The sequence below is a fragment of the Mustela nivalis genome (genome assembly GCF_964662115.1).
Source record: "Mustela nivalis genome assembly, chromosome: 2".
NCBI lineage: Eukaryota > Metazoa > Chordata > Mammalia > Carnivora > Mustelidae > Mustela > Mustela nivalis.
In genome coordinates, this window is record NC_139021.1 from 9,524,800 (window position 1) to 9,544,132 (window position 19,333).

Genomic DNA, 19,333 nt, shown 5'->3' on the forward strand with positions numbered 1-19,333 from the left:
AGTAATTCATTCACTTGCAGACTTTGGCAGGTCTAACAGGGCATCTATACCACAGACGCTGGAACATCGCCATCAATCGCAGCATGCCGTAATCAAACACACTCATTCGTTTAGCAACATGGTCCTTTACACTAAACAGGTCTGATAAAGACTGTGAATAGCCTCACATCTGTCAAGTCAGGTTTCCCACCAAATAAGTTTTGGTACCAAACTCACACAAAACCTTCCATCTTCCATTTCAGAATTTGGAAATCTCAAATGAGGGACTGTGGAATTTGAATGGTCACAATTTTATAGATGGGTAAACTGATTCCAGAGACATCAAGCAGTTCGCTCATGGCCACATAGCTAGTAAAAGGCAGAGTTGATATTGTAACACTAGAAGCTGACCCCATAGGCTGTGCCCTTTGCCATTACATTATACTGTATCCCTCCCCCCCCCAAAAAAAAACAGAAAATCAGGGCTCTCTTAAAAGTAAGGAGTTAGCCTTAAATTTCTCTATAACATCCTGAGCTAAGGATTTTTAGCTGAATTTTCATTTCAGCCAAAGACCTATAGCTTCAGACCCATTGCTAAGTCTTGTGTACTGGTTTGTCTTATAGTGAGTCAAACAAACGAATCGGACTGCATCTTCATCTGTGTGATGACAGGAAAGTCAGGTGAACCATCAGACAAGCTCTCGGAGCTGAGAATTAAACAGAACCCTCTAGCAGGTGAACCCAAGATTCGATCCTGTTGGTGTGGTTTTTGTAGGAAGAGATCTTTCTGACTTCTGGGAGATGGCGGAGAAATCTCCTGTTATCAACTACACATTCACCAGCAGCATGTCTGGTGTTCTAGGTGAGTGGAAACCCCCACACTCCTACTATAGTCTCCAAACCAGGGTCCCAGCTAGCAAACTGAAGACCGAATGCTGCCTTCAGGTATTTTATTTAGCTACACTGTGCTAAAACCAAAAGATTTAACCATTAAAATTAATCTCTGGATTCTCTTCCAAGAGAAGATATAGTGACTCCACGGGAGCTGAGCAGGCACTGCTGCCATCCTACCCATTAGGAGAGACACCTTCCTCTTTTCCATAGCCCTCTCTGCTCCTTATAGCCTGACACTTGTTTCTCATATTAACTACCTGGCTTTTGTAGGTAATTGAATTAGTGACCCTGTTTTAGACATTGTCACTCTACAATACCCAGCCCCTACCCAAGCATCCTCTCCCTCTCTGTACACACTCCCACCCATCTGCTTGCCTTTTCCCTGGCACAAGTGGTATTTTTGGAACCACCTTTGAGCTCGCTTTTGCCCCCTACACTTAACTGTCACTTTAAGCTGAATAAAGTTTCTGGAATCTGGCTGGTCCTCCAAGATTATTTGCTGCTGCTGTGATTACCTTAGTAATCTACCAGTCCTTGTCATCTACCTTTGACCTGAGGTAGCCTCTGAACTAGTCTTCCTTGACCCAGTTTCATATTTCTTTAAAATGTCCATCCATTGCACAAGAGCAATAGTCTTTAAAATATAATTGGGTTTGTCTTCTTACTACTCAGAGCTAAGTCAGGAACAGAGGGTCCAAAGACCTTAGCCTGGAGTATACACTGCTCTGTCAACATGCCTAGCCTCATCTGCTCTCTTTTTCCTTGAATCTTCTGCTAAAATGACATTGAAGCTCCTGTCTCTTCTCGCAGATGGCATCTCTCTGCATGCCTGTGCCACTTCACTCGGCCTGGAACTCCTTCCCTATTTTTCCATATTTCAGAGTCCCGGTTTATCTGTCAATCACCAGCTCAGCGGCTGCCTCCTCTTTCCTCAAAATCTCCCAGTCAAAATTTGTCTTTTGTCGTCTACAACTCTATAACACGACACTAGTCCATCATTCGGACTCGGTGTTACTCCAGGTTGGAACACAGGTGACATTCCATGTGTGTCTCCTCACTGAATGGCCCTTGAAGGCACACATCCAAACTCCTTCGGCCCCCCAGTCCGCTCCCCACAGGTGTCTGCATGACACTCTGTGCATAGTAGGTTCTTAATTAGAGTTTCTTGGAGTAAAGTGAAATTTACAATAAATCTCCAGTTCCAATTCAGTGGGCTGCCTTGATTTGAGTTTATTGGAATTACGTTTATTTATCTTAGTTTACCTGAGGAAGGATCCTCAACTTGTGTGGCATGAGGCTTCTTGTTGTGGAAATGAAATGGGCATTTGGTGGGTTCCCTTTACCCACTCGATTCTGAGGACAGAGCCGAGGATTGAGTCAATGTCATTTCTTTAGTCTTCCTGTGACCTTCCCAGGCCAGTCCCAATTGTACCTGCCCTTGGTGCTCCCTTATGAAGGACAGATGCCTGGGAAGAGAGAACACTTGACAAATGGACACGTATTTGTGGAGTATGTATGCTCGATAGCCGGTCACTTGGCTGAGTGATGGTTTGATCAAGCATAGGTCAGGCACTTAGCCCTATGTCCAGTTGATTTGGAAACAACTACCAGACCTCTCAGGCGTGTGGGGACTACTGACCCCGTAAGTGAAGCAGGAGAGAGAGATGAGGCAACAGGACACGACTTGTACAGGATGTGCCCTGCACAGTGATCCGCCAAAGGGGTAAGTAGGGCCTGGAATCCACTGGTCTACAGGCAGCCCTGGTCAACCCAGAAGAAGGGACCCATGGGCTCATGGGAGCCTATCATCCTAACATGCATCCGTCACCAGCAAAGGCTGTCCAAAGGGAGCTAGAAGCTCAAATGAACACTTGAGCCTCTTCCTCCCTGTCCTCATGGAACGTCCAAGGGCACCGGCTGGATCTCCCTCCAAATTGAGCCTTCCTGTTAGCTAAGCTGTGACCTACCTGTCTTTCAGACAGCTTCTGCCCAGCAGCTTCTGATGTCCCTAAATTCCGCTTCTGGTCTCTAGTCACATGCACAGGGCACATGAAGCCACCCTGTCCCTCTTCTAGGAAAAAGTGCCATCAAGGGGCTGAGGGCTGTGAGCTGGGCAAAGGGCCTGGATGAATTCGGGTTCTGTCAGGAAACATGTCGAATGCATGGTACTTCGCAGTCTGACAGCTTTGCATTCTGTTCACAGAGCTTCCCCGCATAGTGTTTTTGGAAATTGGTATTTTAGCTTCCTTTGCTGTTCCAAAAGAAACACTCCTCTTTGGTGACATATGGTATTGTTCCAAGTAAGGTTTAAATTTCTGCGTTCAGTGCGTTTGCTGTCCAACAATCTTTCAGTGGCTTGACAAGTCTGTACTCCAAGTGTCAAGCATATAAAACCTGCCTTTGACCATCTCCCTGAACGTACAGCTCCCAGGGGCACAGCTGTGACTTCAAAACTCACACCCACGAGCCAGCAGACACTACCAAGGACAAGCCCCCTGCACAGAGCCCAGAGCACCAGGGCACCTGCTCCAGGGACCTCTCCCTGGACAGAGACAACTCCTCCTGCAGAGGGAGAGCCGGCCATGAGCACGAACAGGCTTTCCAAGCTCCACGCCAGGGCCACAGCCATGGCCACGCAGGGTGGTCCCTCTCCCACCCTCCCAGCCTTGGGTAAGAAGATTATTCGCCCTTTCCCTTCCTGTCCTACGTCTCCCTCACATAAATAAGTGAAGCCCTTCCTTTATCCTTTTCCCATCGACCCTTTCTTCTTCAGCATCCCTGAAATTAGAGATCGACATGAGCCAGTGTGGGTTTGATACAGACAAGCAAAGGCAGTGAGCATCTTTGGCATAATATCCTGCCAACATTTATTTGTATGATTTTTCTTATTTTGAAATAGTTTAAGACTCACAAGACATGATAAAAATAGTACAGAGAGCTCCCTGATCCCCTTCACCCAGCATCCCCCGATAAGAATGTCTTACATAAGTGAAGTGTATTGTACCATGATGTATTTTTGTTTCAGCAAAGCATTTAGCAATGACTCTCCTGAAATGAACCCTGTGTGGTGGAATGGTGGCGGGTATTAGGGAGGGCACATATTGCACGGAGCACTGGGTGTGGTGCATGAACAAGGAATCTTAGAACACTGCAAATATAAAATTAAATTTAAAAAACATTTTATGATAGAGTGAGGTGAGTTTGTAGCTGGCTAGATAATGATGCCAAGAGTATGTTAGTGACTTGAAGCTAGCACGGAGAGCCGCCACACGTGGCAGGCCAGCCAGCGAGTTCCTCCTTCCCCACTATCTTTGTGGGCGCCATCAGTAGTGTTGTCACAGAAGACGAAAAGACATGCTCATGCTATTTGGAAATAAGATACAACAGAGATAACTCTTTCATTAAAAGCCAATACTGTCTCAATGAGTTCCGACAAGGGACCAGAGTCATAGAATTCATTCATTCAATCATTTACTCATCGAGACATGAATTTAATACCAGACTCCAGGCTAGCTGCTAAAAGCACAGCTCTATCAACGTTCCCTTTCATTCCTGAGTGCACAAACAGGGGAGGGAGACACGAGCAAGTAAATTGATAGTTATAGTCTACCCTACAAAGAGCTGTTGTCCTGGTGAGCCCAGTAGGGGGCTTCCTGGAGGAGGTGAGAACTCATAGGAGTCCAGCAGGCTGGAAAACAAGAATGTGGAAAAGCAATCAATGTCACTAACCAGAAACCCCTCAGTACACTCCAGTATCGTGGCTCTTCTGCATAATTAGAAAGTTTCCCAGAATAATATGAAAAAAAAAAAACCCAAAAGATATGATTGCTAGTGGCAAGAAAAATCATAGACTACTTAGCTATATACCTAGCAGGAAAATTGTTGGGTTTTATATATGAAAAACTATAAAACTTTAGGGAGAGTAATAAGGCATATTTAAATAAATAAAGCAATATAACACATTCTGGATGAGAAACTTGATTTTTTTAAAAATTTTATTTATTTATTTGACACAGAGAGAGAACACAAGTAAGCAGAGAGACAGGCAGAGAGAGGGGGGGAAGCAGGCTCCCTGCTGAGCAGAGAGCCTGATGCGGGGTTCCATCCCAGGACCCTGAGATTATGACCTGAGCTGAAGGCAGAGTCTTAACTCAGTGAACCACCCAGGCTTCCCAAGAAACTTGAATATTTTAAAGATGGCAATCGTTCCTAACTTAACATACAAATTTAAAATTTTCCAAGAGGGTTAGTTTTAAAAAACTGAAAAAAAAAAACTTATTTTCATACCTACTATGGAAATGAATGAGAGAACCTATAGAATTGTTTGAAAGAACAGCCAGGGAAGATTGGCCTTCGTCCCAATCCTGTGATACTGCATTATTGTTGTTAGCAATATGATCATCCCCATTTTAAGGGGAAAGCTAAAAAAAAAAAAGTGAAGCCACTTGCCCCTAAAGTCACAACATGGGAGAGGCAGGAACAGTTTCCTCTCTGGTCTCTTCACCTCAAACCCCATAACAATTTTACTGGGTCATTTGATGAGAAACGTGCTCTGAACTTTTTTAAAATAAGTAGTTAGGAAAATAAAGTTTACTTTGGTCCATTTATTCTAGCTCAAGGTAGAGCTTAGGTCCCTGAATTACCTGTTTTATGCATGCACAAAGCATTTTCCCTTTGATAACATTTCATTGTTTTGGTAATTTTATACCTGAATCAAAAGGGTCAAGAATGTAAGTGGCCTGTTACTGTCCCATGTGCAGCTACCAGGAGGGTGGCCAGGACCCCATGGGTGACAACCAGCAGTCAGGCGTGGACTCCCACACTACCCATGCCCTGGGCACCTGCAGGGCCTCCCTGGGAAACACTGTCCTCCACACCGTCATCTCCTGCAGGGTCCACGGCCACAAGGAGCTTGCCCAGGCCTCCAGCTAGGACAGCGACCACCCACGGCAGCCCCTCCCAGGCCCACTCAACCTCAGGTAAGAGAGGATGCTCACTCCCACCTCCCCCATTTCTAAATTAAATTTAGCGCTCTGTCTTTAAAACGTTTTCTGAATTTTTGAAATACAATGCACAGAAAAGTTGTAAAACCCAAGTTAGCTTCATAATTAATAATCATAAAGTGAACTCACGCTTCCTTTTCTTTATTCCAACCCTGTTCTTTCTACCTTGAATGAATGAAGGAAGGAAAACCCCCTCTTTGCGGGAATCTTCCACACCCTTTCTCTGCTAGGTGCCCTCCTTTATGCGCCCATTTAGAAATTTCTGATTTCTTTTTAAAATATATTTTAAAAGCTGTTACTTACTTATTAGAGAGAGAGAGACAGAGAGAGCACAGGCAAATGGAGGGGAGAGGGGGAAACAGACTCCCCAGTGAGTAGGCAGCCTGATGAGGGACTCGATCCCAGGACTCTGGGATCAGGACCTAAGCTGAAGGCAGATGCTTAACTGACTGAGCCACCTTGGCACTTTAGAAATTTCCAATTTCTTCGGGGCACCTGGGTGGCTCAGGGGGTTAAGCCTCTGCCTTCGGCTCAGGTCATAATCTCAGGGCCCTGGGATCGAGCCCTGCATGGGGCTCTCTGCTCAGCAGGAAGCCTGCTTCCCCCTCTCTCTCTGCCTGCCTCTCTGCCTACTTGTGATCTCTCTCTCTCTCTGTCAAATAAATAAATAAATATTTTTTTAAAAAATTTCTAATTTCTTCTTTTCCCTTTTTCACTGTCCATCAAACAAATGACCCTAGGAGCTAATACTGTTCTCTCCAGACTGCCTTTTTGGCATGGCATTAGTATGTATTAATATTATTACATTAATTGCATATACGGTGTATATGCAATGTAATGTAGCATACCTGTTAATTACACACACAAATATAATGATATGTACATTAACACGTAATCATGTACTATAAGGAAAGCCTGAGTTATAAAAAGCAAGAAAAAAGTTGTCAAATGTGATCCCAAGTCTATATATCTATGTGTATTTACTTGTGTGTAATAAATATACACAGAAAATAGAAAGTAAAACAAAATGAGATTAAAAAGAATTTCACAACATATTAACCTTGACTATATCTGGGAAGTAGATAAGATTTTTACTTTTCTTCACTCCGTATTTTCTATTCGTGTAATCAAACAAAAAAGCTTTATTGCATTTCTTTCTTTCTTTCTTTCTTTCTTTCTTTCTTTCTTTCTTTCTTTCTTTCTTTCTTTTTTTTTTTTTTTCTAGCCTTCAGGGAGATTCAAATTAAAACTACATTGAGATGTCACCTTACACCAGTTATAATGGCCAAAATTAACAAAACAGGAAACAACATGTGTTGGAGGGGATGTGAAGAAAGGGAAACCCTCTTCCACTGTTGGTGGGAATGCAAGTTGGTGCAGCCTCTTTGGAGAACAGTGTGGAGATTCCTCAAGAAATTAAAAATAGAACTTCCCTATGACCCTGCCATTACACTACTGGGTATTTACCCCAAAGATACAGATGGAGTGAAAAGAAGGGCCATCTCTACCCCAATGTTTATAGCAGCAATGGCCACGGTCGCCAAACTGTGGAAAGAACCACGATGCCCTTCAATGGACGAATGGATAAGGAAGATGTGGTCCATATACACTATGGAGTATGATGCCTCCATCAGAAAGGATGAATACCCAACTTTTGTAGCAACATGGACGGGACTGGAAGAGATTATGCTGAGTGAAATAAGTCAAGCAGAGAGAGTCAATTATCATATGGTTTCACTGATTTGTGGTACATTTCTTTTTAAAATCAATTTCTCTGGCACCTGCAGCTAGAGGCCCTTCTTTCAAGCTCACCACAGTCAGTAGATTGTAAGACTCCTTATTACTGTGCTTAGTGTCCATTCCCTGACCATTCTCCCTCTCCTTAAGAGTCTGAGTCTTTAATCTCCTGTTCCATGAAATATAGCAGCATTCCGGAAACATTTGCTGAACCACCTAAATTTCTTAAGAAATAGAGGGTATAAAGGCAAAGTCTTGACTCTAGGCTCAAAATCAATTGCACCAACAGATCTGGGAATGCAATTTTGACAGCTGTCATCAAGGAAATACCTCTCATTGTTACACAGGAAAAGTAAAAGCTACCACATTGGGGTTTGACTGGTAGGATATCAGCGGCCAGCACAGCCCTGAGGCTATGCACTCTGGTCTTTACTCCAGACACAGCAAGGTTGAAATCCTGACTCACCTATGCTGTCTGTCCTTGGGCCGTTCTCTTGATCTCTCTCAGTCCTGGCTTCTTCACCTTCAGAAATAGGGGAGGTGATACCTACCTTCAGAGTGGCTGTGAGGATTGAATCAGGGGGCTTCAATAAGGCGTTCAGCTCAGCACGTAGCACCCAGGACACCCTCAGCCCGTGGCAAACACCTACGGCTCACTTGTCTGGGGCTTTGCTTATGCTCTTTGCTCTGCTCTTACGCTCTTTGCTCACCTTGGTAACCGCTTTTTCTTGTGTCTCAGAGACGTCATCTGCCCCCAGCCTCCACCTTCTCCCTCCCATGCAGGTCGGCCTCACCCCTCTTCTCCTCTCCCACCTCATCCCATGAGTGAAATGATCTGTCCCATCTCCCTCTCCCTCACCCCTACAAGGGGGCTGCTTTGCTGGGTTTGCCAGGGACCAGGATCCTGACAGCAAAGATCACATCCTGAAGTGGTCCTTAAACCAGGACTTTACGAATGATCAGAAGAATTGCTGAGATGAGCCCATGCTCTATCAGGAAGATGACAGTGTATCAGGGTGGAGATGGAGTGAGTGTGCGCAGACTCAGATGAGTGAAAAGCCTCATTTTCCTCACCGAGCAGCAGCCGTGTTTGCTCCTTGCCTGGGCCACGCCGCATCTCCCATGCATTTCATCACTTCTTACAAGGCTTAGCCGATTTCCAGTGGCATCCGACACAATGTATCACAGCTACCCCTGGGACTTGCCGGTTTCCTCCTCTACTTGATGGGCCTCCACTGCGGGTTTTATCTCTTAACTCAGTTCTGTATCCTCACCTCCCTGCTGGGTACCTGACTTAATAACCACCACTGGTTAACTAGGGCAGGACTAGTGGCATGGGGCTTCCTCTCCCCATAAGGCACCCCAAGAAAAAATCCCAGGCTTACCTCTCCCTCACTTCTTCCCAGGAACCTCCACCCGTGGCACACGAACCCCAAGCCCAACCAAGGCACCTGCCCCGAAATATCCACAGACAGGTAAGAAGGTTTAGCTGGAAAGAGAAACCCAATGCCTCATGGCTTTGGTGTGGGGGCTCAGGATAGAGGAACAAGGGTGCCAGGAGGCTGACTAAGCTGGGCGTTGGACTTCATTGGTTCTAGCAGGGAAAGAGGCAGGCGAAGTAGTTTAAAAACCTTGTTATGTTGTTAAATTACCCCATGATTTGCATAAAGCTCTTCCTTTTCTTGGCTACAATTCCCTATAGACTTTGAAAACAGCGTTATCCTTAAACTGCTCTTATTCCTTCGTCCTGTGTTATCACCCAAGGCCAGTTCACGCGGACTTTTGCATGGCTATTCATGCCCCTTGCAGGTGACCTCCCTACAGCATGGCCACTTACCCCTAAAGAAGAGCCAGCCTTGGTCCTGGGACTCCACCAAGTCTCAAGTACGTACCAGCAGCCTGCTGCTCTGTTGCTCTTGTTTGTTTGGAACAAGGTTGTATCGTGAAATAAAAAGAGGTTTGTTTGATTAAATTTGGATTCAGACTGCTGGGATTAAATTCTAGCTCTACCATTTACTGGGGAGGGGGTCTCCAGCACTCGGCTTCGAGAATTCAGCTTCCTCAACTGGGAAGCAAGAATAATAACAATTATTGTGGGCACTAAAACTGTCTTTATTCCCCCACGGCTTTGTATTGAGTAAGATAATGTGTGTGGAAGTGATTTGGAACTACAGAGCTCCACATAACTTAATCCAATCAGCGTTTATCAAGTGAATACCTATTGAGCAAGGCACTGTGTGCTTTGCAAACAGAGGCTGTTCTTTTCATGAGCCTGATGTCAGCCAAGGCAGCAGGAGGAGGAACGGATGACTCCAAAATTCAATCCCCATTTGCTGGGTGCAGTTTTACTTTTGTTGCATTTTATTTATTTATTTTTTAAAGATGGTATTTATTTATTGGAGAGAGAAAGAGGGCATGCACGTGTGGGAGTGGGGGAAGGGGCAGAGGGAGAGGAAGAAGCAGGCTCCCTGCTGAGCAGGTAGCCCAACGCAGGGCTCCATCCCAGGACACTTAGATCATGACCTGAGCCGAAGGCAGACACTTCACCCAATGAGCCACCGAGGCACTGCTACTTTTGTTGCATTTTAAAGGACTTGTTGCCTTCCCCGTCCCTGACACTTAATTTCAGTGGAATTCTAGAGGAAACCATGTCCTGGGTTTATGGCTGTTTTTTGTTTTTTTTTTTAATTTTTTATTTCTTTTCAGCCTAACAGTATTCATTGTTTTTGCACCGCACCCAGTGCTCCATGCAATCCGTGCCCTCTCTAGTACCCACCACCTGGTTCCCCAACCTCCCACCCACCCCCTTCAAAACCCTCAGATGGTCTCCTCACAGAGGTTGAAAAAAAAAATGCCGCTTTTTTTTTTTTGCCCCCCATTTTTGGATGCTCCCCTCTCTTGCTTTCTGTCCCAGAAGACCGAAATTGATACAGAATGAGTCTTCCAGAGCTGGTTGACTCTTCAGGGCCCTCCCACTCCTGGATGCCTTTCTATCCCGTTTCCTGAATGTTCCTGCACCATCCAGGAGTACGTCAGCAGGGATTATTAAATTCCTGGAGACGACACAGTCTCTTTTTTCATACACTGAAGATTTGCCTTAGCCCTACTCCCAACCTGCAGTGAATGGACCTTTCAGACACAAAGCCTTGATTATACTGCCGAAAGATATTATAGCCATGTTTCCCCCAGAGGTTGGTGGTGCAGAGGGGGGCCGTTTTCAGACCAAGTTTTAGAAAACAAGCTGGGTATATAACTATCTGTATGTATGTCCACTTACACGGCTCTATCTATTGTCTCTCTCTCTTTCTGTCCGTCCATTGTCTACCCATCCATCCATCCAATAAGAAATCTAAGTCTAAAATAAAGGGTTTTGACAACTTCCAGCAAATGATTCTTCCCATTCACAAAGAAACCATACCCACAAATCCTTTGAGACTTACTCATTCATCCATTCGGTGAATATGTATTGAGGTCCTACTGTTTCCCAGGCCCTGTGCTAAGCCTATTTTTACTCCATAATAATTCCGCAAGGTAGGTAATGTTATCTTCATTAAGCCATTTCAGTGAGCACTACGGTTAAAAAGTAACTAAATTTTGAGCCTTCGTTTGTCTAACTTCAAAGCCTGTGCTCCCTCCACCCCGGTATGCTATCTATCCCAAGATTCTTCATTTGTACAAAATAATTGCAATTTGAGGAAGAAACTGGTAATGTTCTTAAGAGAAAAGGCGGTCAATGCTCCGTGCAGCCAGAGGGGAGGAGATTAGCTCCATCTGGAGGGACTGTTCTAGAGGTTTTCCTTGACAAAGAGAGAGGCATCTGAGCAGGGTTGCCTCTAAATATACATTTCAAGCAGGGCCACAGCTTATGCAAAGGCACAGAGGCAAGAAAGGACTGAAGATTCCCAGGAGCTGAGAAATTCCTTGTGCCTGGAATTCTGGTGCTACAAGAAGGAGTGATGAGGAGCGAGGGAACAGAAGCTGGTGGGGGGTGGGGGGCGCACGTGGATCCCCAGGGCCATGGAAGAAGTGTGGACCTCTTCTGAGACAACTGACATGGGCAGATTTGTGGTGCAGAAAACTTTCTCTGGCTGCAGAGTGGAGACCAAAGAGGGGAGGAAAGGATCAGGGACAGCGGCAAGGAGACTGCTGTATGCCAGAGATGAAGGGAGCTGGAACTAGGAGTTAGTTGCTTGAGACTTGACTCATCAGGGAGACTTGGATGGTGTTCAGGAATCAAGAAATGTGATGGTGGAATGATCAGCAGGAGGTAACCAAACATCATGGCCAAGTTTGAATAATTGAGAGGGTAAGTGCCCTTTCCTGAGTTAGAGAAGCATGGGAGAGGTTGGGAAGGGGAGAGGGGCATGGAAATCAAGCATCAGGAATGTTAACGATGTTCAAGGAGTAAAGCATGCTAGTATGAGCTCCAGACCCAGATCTTGCCAGAGTCACTACCTGATCAAACCACAGAGTCCCTCAGACCCTCAGTGTCCTTTTGTATAAAATAGATACCTACATTCCGTGATCTTATGAGAATTAAATGAGATCATGTTTGTAAAGAACTTAGAAAAGCACCCAAGTCCAGGTGTGTAATAAATGTTAAAGTAAAAAGTCATAGCATATTTACAAAAATTGATAAATATTCTGGAGGGTTTACTATTCTAACTGGCTCAGGATAGAATTCAAAATACATTTCTGTCCTACCCTTTTTAACGAATCCTATCCCTAACATATGAGCCCTCTCTCCACTTTAATAAATTTATAACCGATAGATGAATGGATAAAGAAGATGTAGTATATTTACACAATGAAATATCAGTCACTGAAAAGAATGAAGTCTTGCCATTTGCAACAACATGGACAGAGCTCGAGAGTTTAATGCTGAGCAAAATAAGTCAGTCCGAAAAAGACAAATACCATCTAATTTCATGCCCATGTGGAATTTAAGAAACAAAACAAATAAACAAAAGGGAGAAAAAGGAGACAAACTAAAAAGTCTACTCCTGGCTATATATAAGCTGCTGGTTGCCAGCGGGAAGGTGGGGGAGGGGGAGCACAGATGCAACAGGAGATCTAATGAAGACTGTACTTGTGTTGGTGAGCCCTGGATGATGTATGGAAGTGGCAAATCACTACATCGTACACCTGAAACTAATATCACGCTGTAGGTCGACTATACTGGAATTAAACATTTGAAAAATAATAATGATAACTGCTCAATTATAATTTTCAAAAAGGTAAGAAAATGATTCATAAAAATATGAAATTAGCACATGTCAGAGATATTATTCAGTCATTAATGAATGAATGAATGAAGACTGGCTCCATGGCGAGTTTGAGGAACAGGGATTTTTATAGTTAGTCCTAGGAATTTGGATATGAATTTACTAACTGATATCCCACAGCAAAGAATTCTTTTTCTTTTCACTAGACCAAAAACCAATTGCATCTTTACCAGACGAAATTCATTCACATTGCTCACCGGCAGGAGTTATTTGTGTTGCTCTCAGATAAGGGTCATTGAACCTCTTCAGAGTTGCAAAACCACCAACTCAATCAGTCAATCAAAGATACACACTCTTATGGAACCAGAAAATCCCCACAGTATCTGCTAGATAGTACCCAGAACTTATTTCCAGGTTTTAGATCATTTTTCTTGATAGTAACTAGTAAGGCTTTGTTGGAAGATCATTATCAACATCCTAATATAACCTTCAAATCACTAGAAGTTGCACCCTGTAAGAGGAAGCCTCTTTTCCTTTTTTTTAAAGATTGATTTATTTATTTGAGGGAGAGAAAGAGAGCAGGGGGAGAGGGTGAGGGAGAAGCCCTAAGCAGACTCCCCACCTGACAGGGCGGGGGTGGGCTTAATTTGAGGACACCAAGATCATTACCTAAGCTGAAACCAAGAGTCCGCCACTTAACTGACTGAGACACCCAGGCACTGTCTCTTTTCCTGTGTTTATGAGTTGTTGTATCCTTTGGTCTGTGAGCGCCCAGTATGTAGTGAATGCTGAATACATTTTGTTGAGGTGGGGCAGAGTGGGGCAGAGGGAGAAGGAGAGAGAGAGAATCCCAAGCAGGCTCCACACTGAGAGGGGAGTCCACCATGGGGCTTGAACCAGAACCCTGAGATCATGACCTGAGTGGAAATCAAGAGTCAGACATTCAACCGATGGAGCCATCCAGATATCCTGTTCAATACATTTTTAATAAATCAGTAATAATAACTATTATTTGTCATTTATTCCATAGCAGGAAGTTTGCAGTATGCTTTGTGTACATTGTCTCCTTAAGTTCTCCCAGTGATCTTCAGGCAACTCACACCCATCTACTTGCACAGCCTATACATATGCCCGCCCACGCATGCAAAATGCATATATCCATGTGTGCACAGACTTACACATATGCATGCACACATATGTCTACACACACACCCTCTGTATCATCTAATTATTCTCCATTTCCCTATCAGCAAACCGTCCCCTTGCTTGATGCTAGGTCCCCACATACTCTATCTCTTCCACTGGAAATACCTCCACCTGACCCACTTTTGTCTAATGTTTTAGATCCCTTTTTAGTATTTGCTATCAGTGAGACCACCTCTGATTTCCCCCCGGGAACTGGACCCCACCTTACTCCACCTGTCTCTCGGACTCTCCCAACAGCTTTCCCGGGCACTGAAGAAGCAACATTGTCTGTCTGTCTCAGAGCCACCTTGAGATCAGGGCCAGGACTCTATCCATCAAGCACGGTAACAAACAGAGGGAAAATGCTTGCTAAATCCTTGTTGATGTCAGTGGTCTGGGATTGCATCTTCCAGGGTGTCCTGAGCTGCTCCTTGAAGAGGGGGCCATCACCGCCGCTTCCCTCACCTTGGCCATCCAGAAGTTCAACCCTTGCCTGATGGAGCTGTGTCGCTTTTTCCAGCAATGCCTCTGCATGAGCCAGAAGAGAGAGGCTAGAGCAGAGGCCATGAGGTAACCAGAACCAGGTGTCCCTTTCCACTGTCAGCATTTTGGGGCTGCCTATGCTGTGTGGCTGCTCTGCAGGCCACAGGTGGCCGGGAACAGGCAAATGATAGGGGTACGTCAAGAAATAGACTCTCTGGAGGGTCTTCTACTAGACCATCACCTCCTTGAGAGCCATGATGGAACCTCATTTATTTCTGGGTCCCCAGAACCCGTTTCAGGGCCAGACACAGGAAGTGCAGCTGAGTTGAGTGGAGGTCTGCTAAGTTGATGTGAATTGAGCCCAGCTGAGTACTACCTGGCGGAGTGATCACACAGCACTTCCGGTGATCCTGGAGCCCTCTCAGCCTTAGCCTGGTGACATCTGCCAGAATTGGAGGACAATGTCCATCTATACCCCAGCTCTTTCTAAATCCCTAGAAGTCATTTGCTGGTCAAATGAGAAGATGATAAAACGAAATTTAGAAGGCAGACCCTGCTTCATATTAGAAGTTCTAGACATGGTAATAGTTTCTTGCCCTCTAGTACAGACATTCTTTTCCTTCTTCTGCAGTTTGTCTTGGCTATAAACCCAGAACCTAACAAACATGGATGACCACTTCTGCTCCAGTGGTCTGGGGGTCTGGGGCCAATCCCCCAGATCTTTAATATTCCTTTCCAAGTCCATTCACAACTCTTCAGCTTTTCAAACCTCCATCACCCTCTGGCTCTGAGCCTCAAGTCCAGGTTTAAAACCACTTTGCATTGCATCCTGGTCTTGGACCTCTCAATCAGTGTTTGAGGGAGTGTTTCCTCCTCCCAGAGAGGGAAATGAGAAAGGTCCAAGACCCAAGGTGTGAGCAAATGATGTGGAAGCATGTCCCCACCACATAGGCTCATCCTAAAAAAGAGAAAATTCTTGCAACATGATCAGCCCACATTCAGACCCTCCACCAGTAACTTTTCAAATCAACAATGAGTTGAGTCTCTCCTGGTCACCTGTTATACACAGTGCTGAGCCATGGGAATTGAGAGTTGAATCAGACACAGGCCCAGAAATTGAGGATTTCATAGTTGGGAGGAAGAAATGGTCATAAACCCAAATTAAAATATGACATCGTAGGGGACAGAACCAAGTCATACCCAGGGGCAGTACCTATTCCTAGTATCCCCTTGGAGAAAAATCACATTTAAAAAATATATATTGCAAATGCCAGGGGGAAGGATAAAATGGGGAAAGCAGAAGTTTCCAGAGAGGAGTTTTAAGTTAAAATTTAGAGAAATGAAGCATGGAGGAACCTGAGCTTATCCCTTTTCTTCCCTGTATTTTACTTAATAGTGAACTGCTCTATAATCTCATACTAAACATGAGTACAGGCTCAGAATAACAGAGTGGGAGACTGGCTTTACTCAGTGTGTGTTGAACAGCACAGTCCCTGTGATCAAAAAATCATGCTTGAATGGGAAAGCTGGCCACACAGAGAAATTCCGAAACAGTAGCACTGTAGCAGATCCCAGTATGCCCCATAGGACCCCAGGGAACTAACTAATAGGGCCTGATGGGGGAATAGAAGCTTCCCAGGCAGGAAATGGGAGAGGCCACTCCAGGCAAAAGGAACAGCAAGTACAAAGATGAAAGTGAGAGGCAGCCTGGAATGTCATAGGTCCACCAAGATACGCGCAATGTGGCTGCAGCGAAGGCCTAGGTCTGTTTTCAGGAAAGCCTTGCTTCTTCAAGCACCTGGCGAGCTCTTGCAAACAAGTTTGAACTTTCCCCCTAGAGCTCCAGCGGCTCTTCCCGCTGTGCACTTTCTCCTTCATTCAGAATAGGTGGAACCTATATTCCCCAGGGTCGTTTGATATCCTCTCTGTTCTGGAAGCTTTCTAAGCAATTGGTCTGTGGGTCTTAGAACATCTTGTCACACTTGCACACTTCAGGCTAGCTGAGGGGAGATTAAGGATTAGGTCACATGATCTGGGATTTTAAAGCTAGTGGGTAGCTTAGTATACTGTATGGGGCATAAGGTGAAACCAAGCCGACCTGCGTTTAAATTTAGGCTCTGGATTTACAAGCTCTGTAGGCTAGTCTTGTGGTGTCTCTGAGCCTCAGTTTGTTATTTTGCAAAATGGGTATAATCTTACTAGAATGGCAGTGCATTCTGGCACGAAGTGGATTACCTGGGGGAAAATCCACACTCTCTTGAGGGCAGTGAGTCCTCAGGCAAATCAGTGCATCTCTGTGCTCTAGTTTCCTTAATTTAACGGTGTCCTGGAAATTGAGGGTGCTGGAGCCTGGGGAATCTTTACAGCTAGCTGTACTCAGGCAGTTTGTTGCTCCCCAGGGGATGCTAGAATCACAGAGTGGTAGGGATAGGAGGGAAATGGGAAAATGTTTAGCCCGACCTCCTCATGCGTCTGGCACGGGATAGGCAGGGCGGCGAATTCCCGGAGTCCCACAGGGAGCCAGCGGCACAGCCTGCCCAGAAAGCTCTTCTTCCTAATGATGTTCTTGGTGCTCTCCCACTGAAGCCCTTCAAAGCCATCCCTGCAGCCCCAGCCACGAGCAGGATATTATTTTGCAAGTATTTGCTTCCTTGTTAACTGTAAGAGTCCTGTGTTCTCAGCCCATCTCACACACAAAAACAAATATATGAACATAGTCGTTGCAGAGCACCTGCAATGACTCTTTGGGGAACTTGACATATGTTAGTTCACTTAAGCCTAGTGATAACCTGTGAGGGTAGGTCCTAGGACTGCCTTTTGAGTGCATATGAAAAATCTAAGGCCCAGAGGAGGGAGTGCTCAGCCTGAAGTCACACATCCTAGTGAGGAATGAGGCCAGGACTAAAAATACACTTTTCTCACTCCAAAGTCTAAGCCTCTCCACACTCAGCCTCATCCTCTGCCTCTTCTCTCACACCCAGTAAAGATGGGAAGGGGTCCTTGTAGTGAGTAGTTGGCCAGGGTGACTTTCTAAATGATGGCTGTCTTCCATTCGCCACAAGGGATGATAATCGCTTTCCACTCTCATTGGAATCTTTAGGTACTGTCTTCAATACTATTCCTGGTTTCTGAAGAATGCAACATACATCTGTCAGAGGGTGAAAAGGGTGTCCCACTCCCACAGTGAGTACACACTTGACCGTGTTGTAGCTGGACAATAAATGCTTTGTATGAAAGGGCTCTAGAACTCACTGATTGTCCTGCCTTTGTGGGGGACAGTCAGAGTGGGTGCAGATCATGTAGTCTCATTAATTTTAGACAAGAAAAGTGAAAGGTATTTCTGATTACTCTTCAACTAACAGTTCAGTGTTTGCAATTAGGTATAGAAAAAAAAAAAAAGAGAGAGAGGAAAAAAAGCAGGAGTCAACCCGACCAAGCCATTTTGCTTTTTATATGATCTCAGGCAACTTTTTTATCCTCCCTGATTCCCATATAAGCTAAAAATACAAACAAACAAAGAAAAACCAAACAAATAGAAACACTCAAACTCCTGACCAAAGCAAAATGAGTACAAATAATCCAAGAAAAAAGCTTATTTTTGTTCTTGTTTTTGTGTAAGATATTATTTTTCAGTAATCTCTATACCCAATGTGGGGCTCAAACTCGCAACCTGAGTCACGTGCTCTCTGACTGAGCCAGCCAGGCTTCTCCAAGTAATACAATAAAGAAAGCATCATGAGGTGCTAGGAGTAGGGTCTATGGTACCCTCTTCTGGACCTAATGGCATCAAAGCCCCATTAACTCAGAGAGGCCAGACATAAACTTTGTTTTTCTCCCACTCCCACAGACTAAAATGGCTGATCGGGCCTGGCTGGTCTCCAAGCTAATGGTCTGACCATCTACTTGGACTATCCAGTCAAAGGACTCTGACCTTCTAAAAGTCATGGAGCTATATGGAACTTACATTACCTTCATTCTGCAGCACAAAGGCCAAGCATTTAGGGGTGGAGGCTTTGGGTGGGGGGTGGTTGCTCAGTTGTCAAAGACAGATATCCCTTTGCCTAGGATAAGCAGAGGGAGCAGGAAATTTTACAAGCTACTTACACTTAAATAGCTCTTCTTTTGTCCTTGGCGCCTTAAAAATCTCCATGCAAACAACATATTACATCTACTGAAAAACATATTAATGGGGTTAGATTAGCTTTCTGCAAACTGGAGAGATCAGGTAGATATCGGGATATTGGATATCGGGAAACCATCACTGGGCAGCGAATGCAGAGCTGAATGATGTTCTCTCAACTTGGCTGCTAATGAGGGAAGGTCTTGCCCACACCCTTCCCCCTCTCGGACTCCTGAGTCCCTGCCCACCCACTGCCCTGCCTGCCCCACCCTTGCCTCCCAGAGGAGCCTGGCCCATGGCTGATGTGACCTGACTTTAGGCCCCTGTAGCATTTACTTCTTTCTCACTACCTTGAATTCCCTCTTCTTTTTTTCCTTCCAGCGTTAAAACAAAAATGCCTCCAGAATATCTGTCAGTCAGTGTGAGACCTTGAGAAAGCGATGAGACCTGATGATACAGTGGACGAGGGCTCTTCACCCTGGTCCCTGGCCCAAATTGACTGTTTTTGCAGAATTCACAAGACTCCAGCCAGATCATCAATCAACCCAAAGAGGTTCTTTCTGGAACTCGCATTTCTTTCTCTCCTGCGAATCCTGGGAAGGTGGAAGACCAAGTATCCGAGGCTGCACTGAGACCTAAATCCGTGTCTAGGGAACCCCCAGGACGCTTGCAGCCATCCTGAGACTGGAGAGATGGGGTGAGGGGTG

The 19,333-nt window shown here is 45.0% G+C and overlaps 1 protein-coding gene across 1 annotated transcript in view; it reads left to right on the forward strand.

Annotated features, from left to right (window-relative positions):
• HHLA1 (HHLA1 neighbor of OC90) overlaps positions 1-19,051 on the forward strand; it is a gene marked incomplete at its 3' end in the record, with an annotated part of 35,988 nt that extends 16,937 nt beyond the window's left edge. The window contains exons 9-18 of the mRNA XM_082719074.1: positions 604-660; positions 755-845; positions 3,296-3,543; positions 3,647-3,707; positions 8,353-8,396; positions 9,020-9,088; positions 9,423-9,497; positions 14,437-14,593; positions 17,607-17,689; positions 19,008-19,051. Of these exons, the coding sequence (XP_082575200.1) occupies positions 604-660; positions 755-845; positions 3,296-3,543; positions 3,647-3,707; positions 8,353-8,396; positions 9,020-9,088; positions 9,423-9,497; positions 14,437-14,593; positions 17,607-17,689; positions 19,008-19,051 (929 nt within the window). The remainder of the gene's footprint in view (positions 1-603; positions 661-754; positions 846-3,295; positions 3,544-3,646; positions 3,708-8,352; positions 8,397-9,019; positions 9,089-9,422; positions 9,498-14,436; positions 14,594-17,606; positions 17,690-19,007) is intronic.
• Positions 19,052-19,333: the final 282 nt, after the last annotated feature.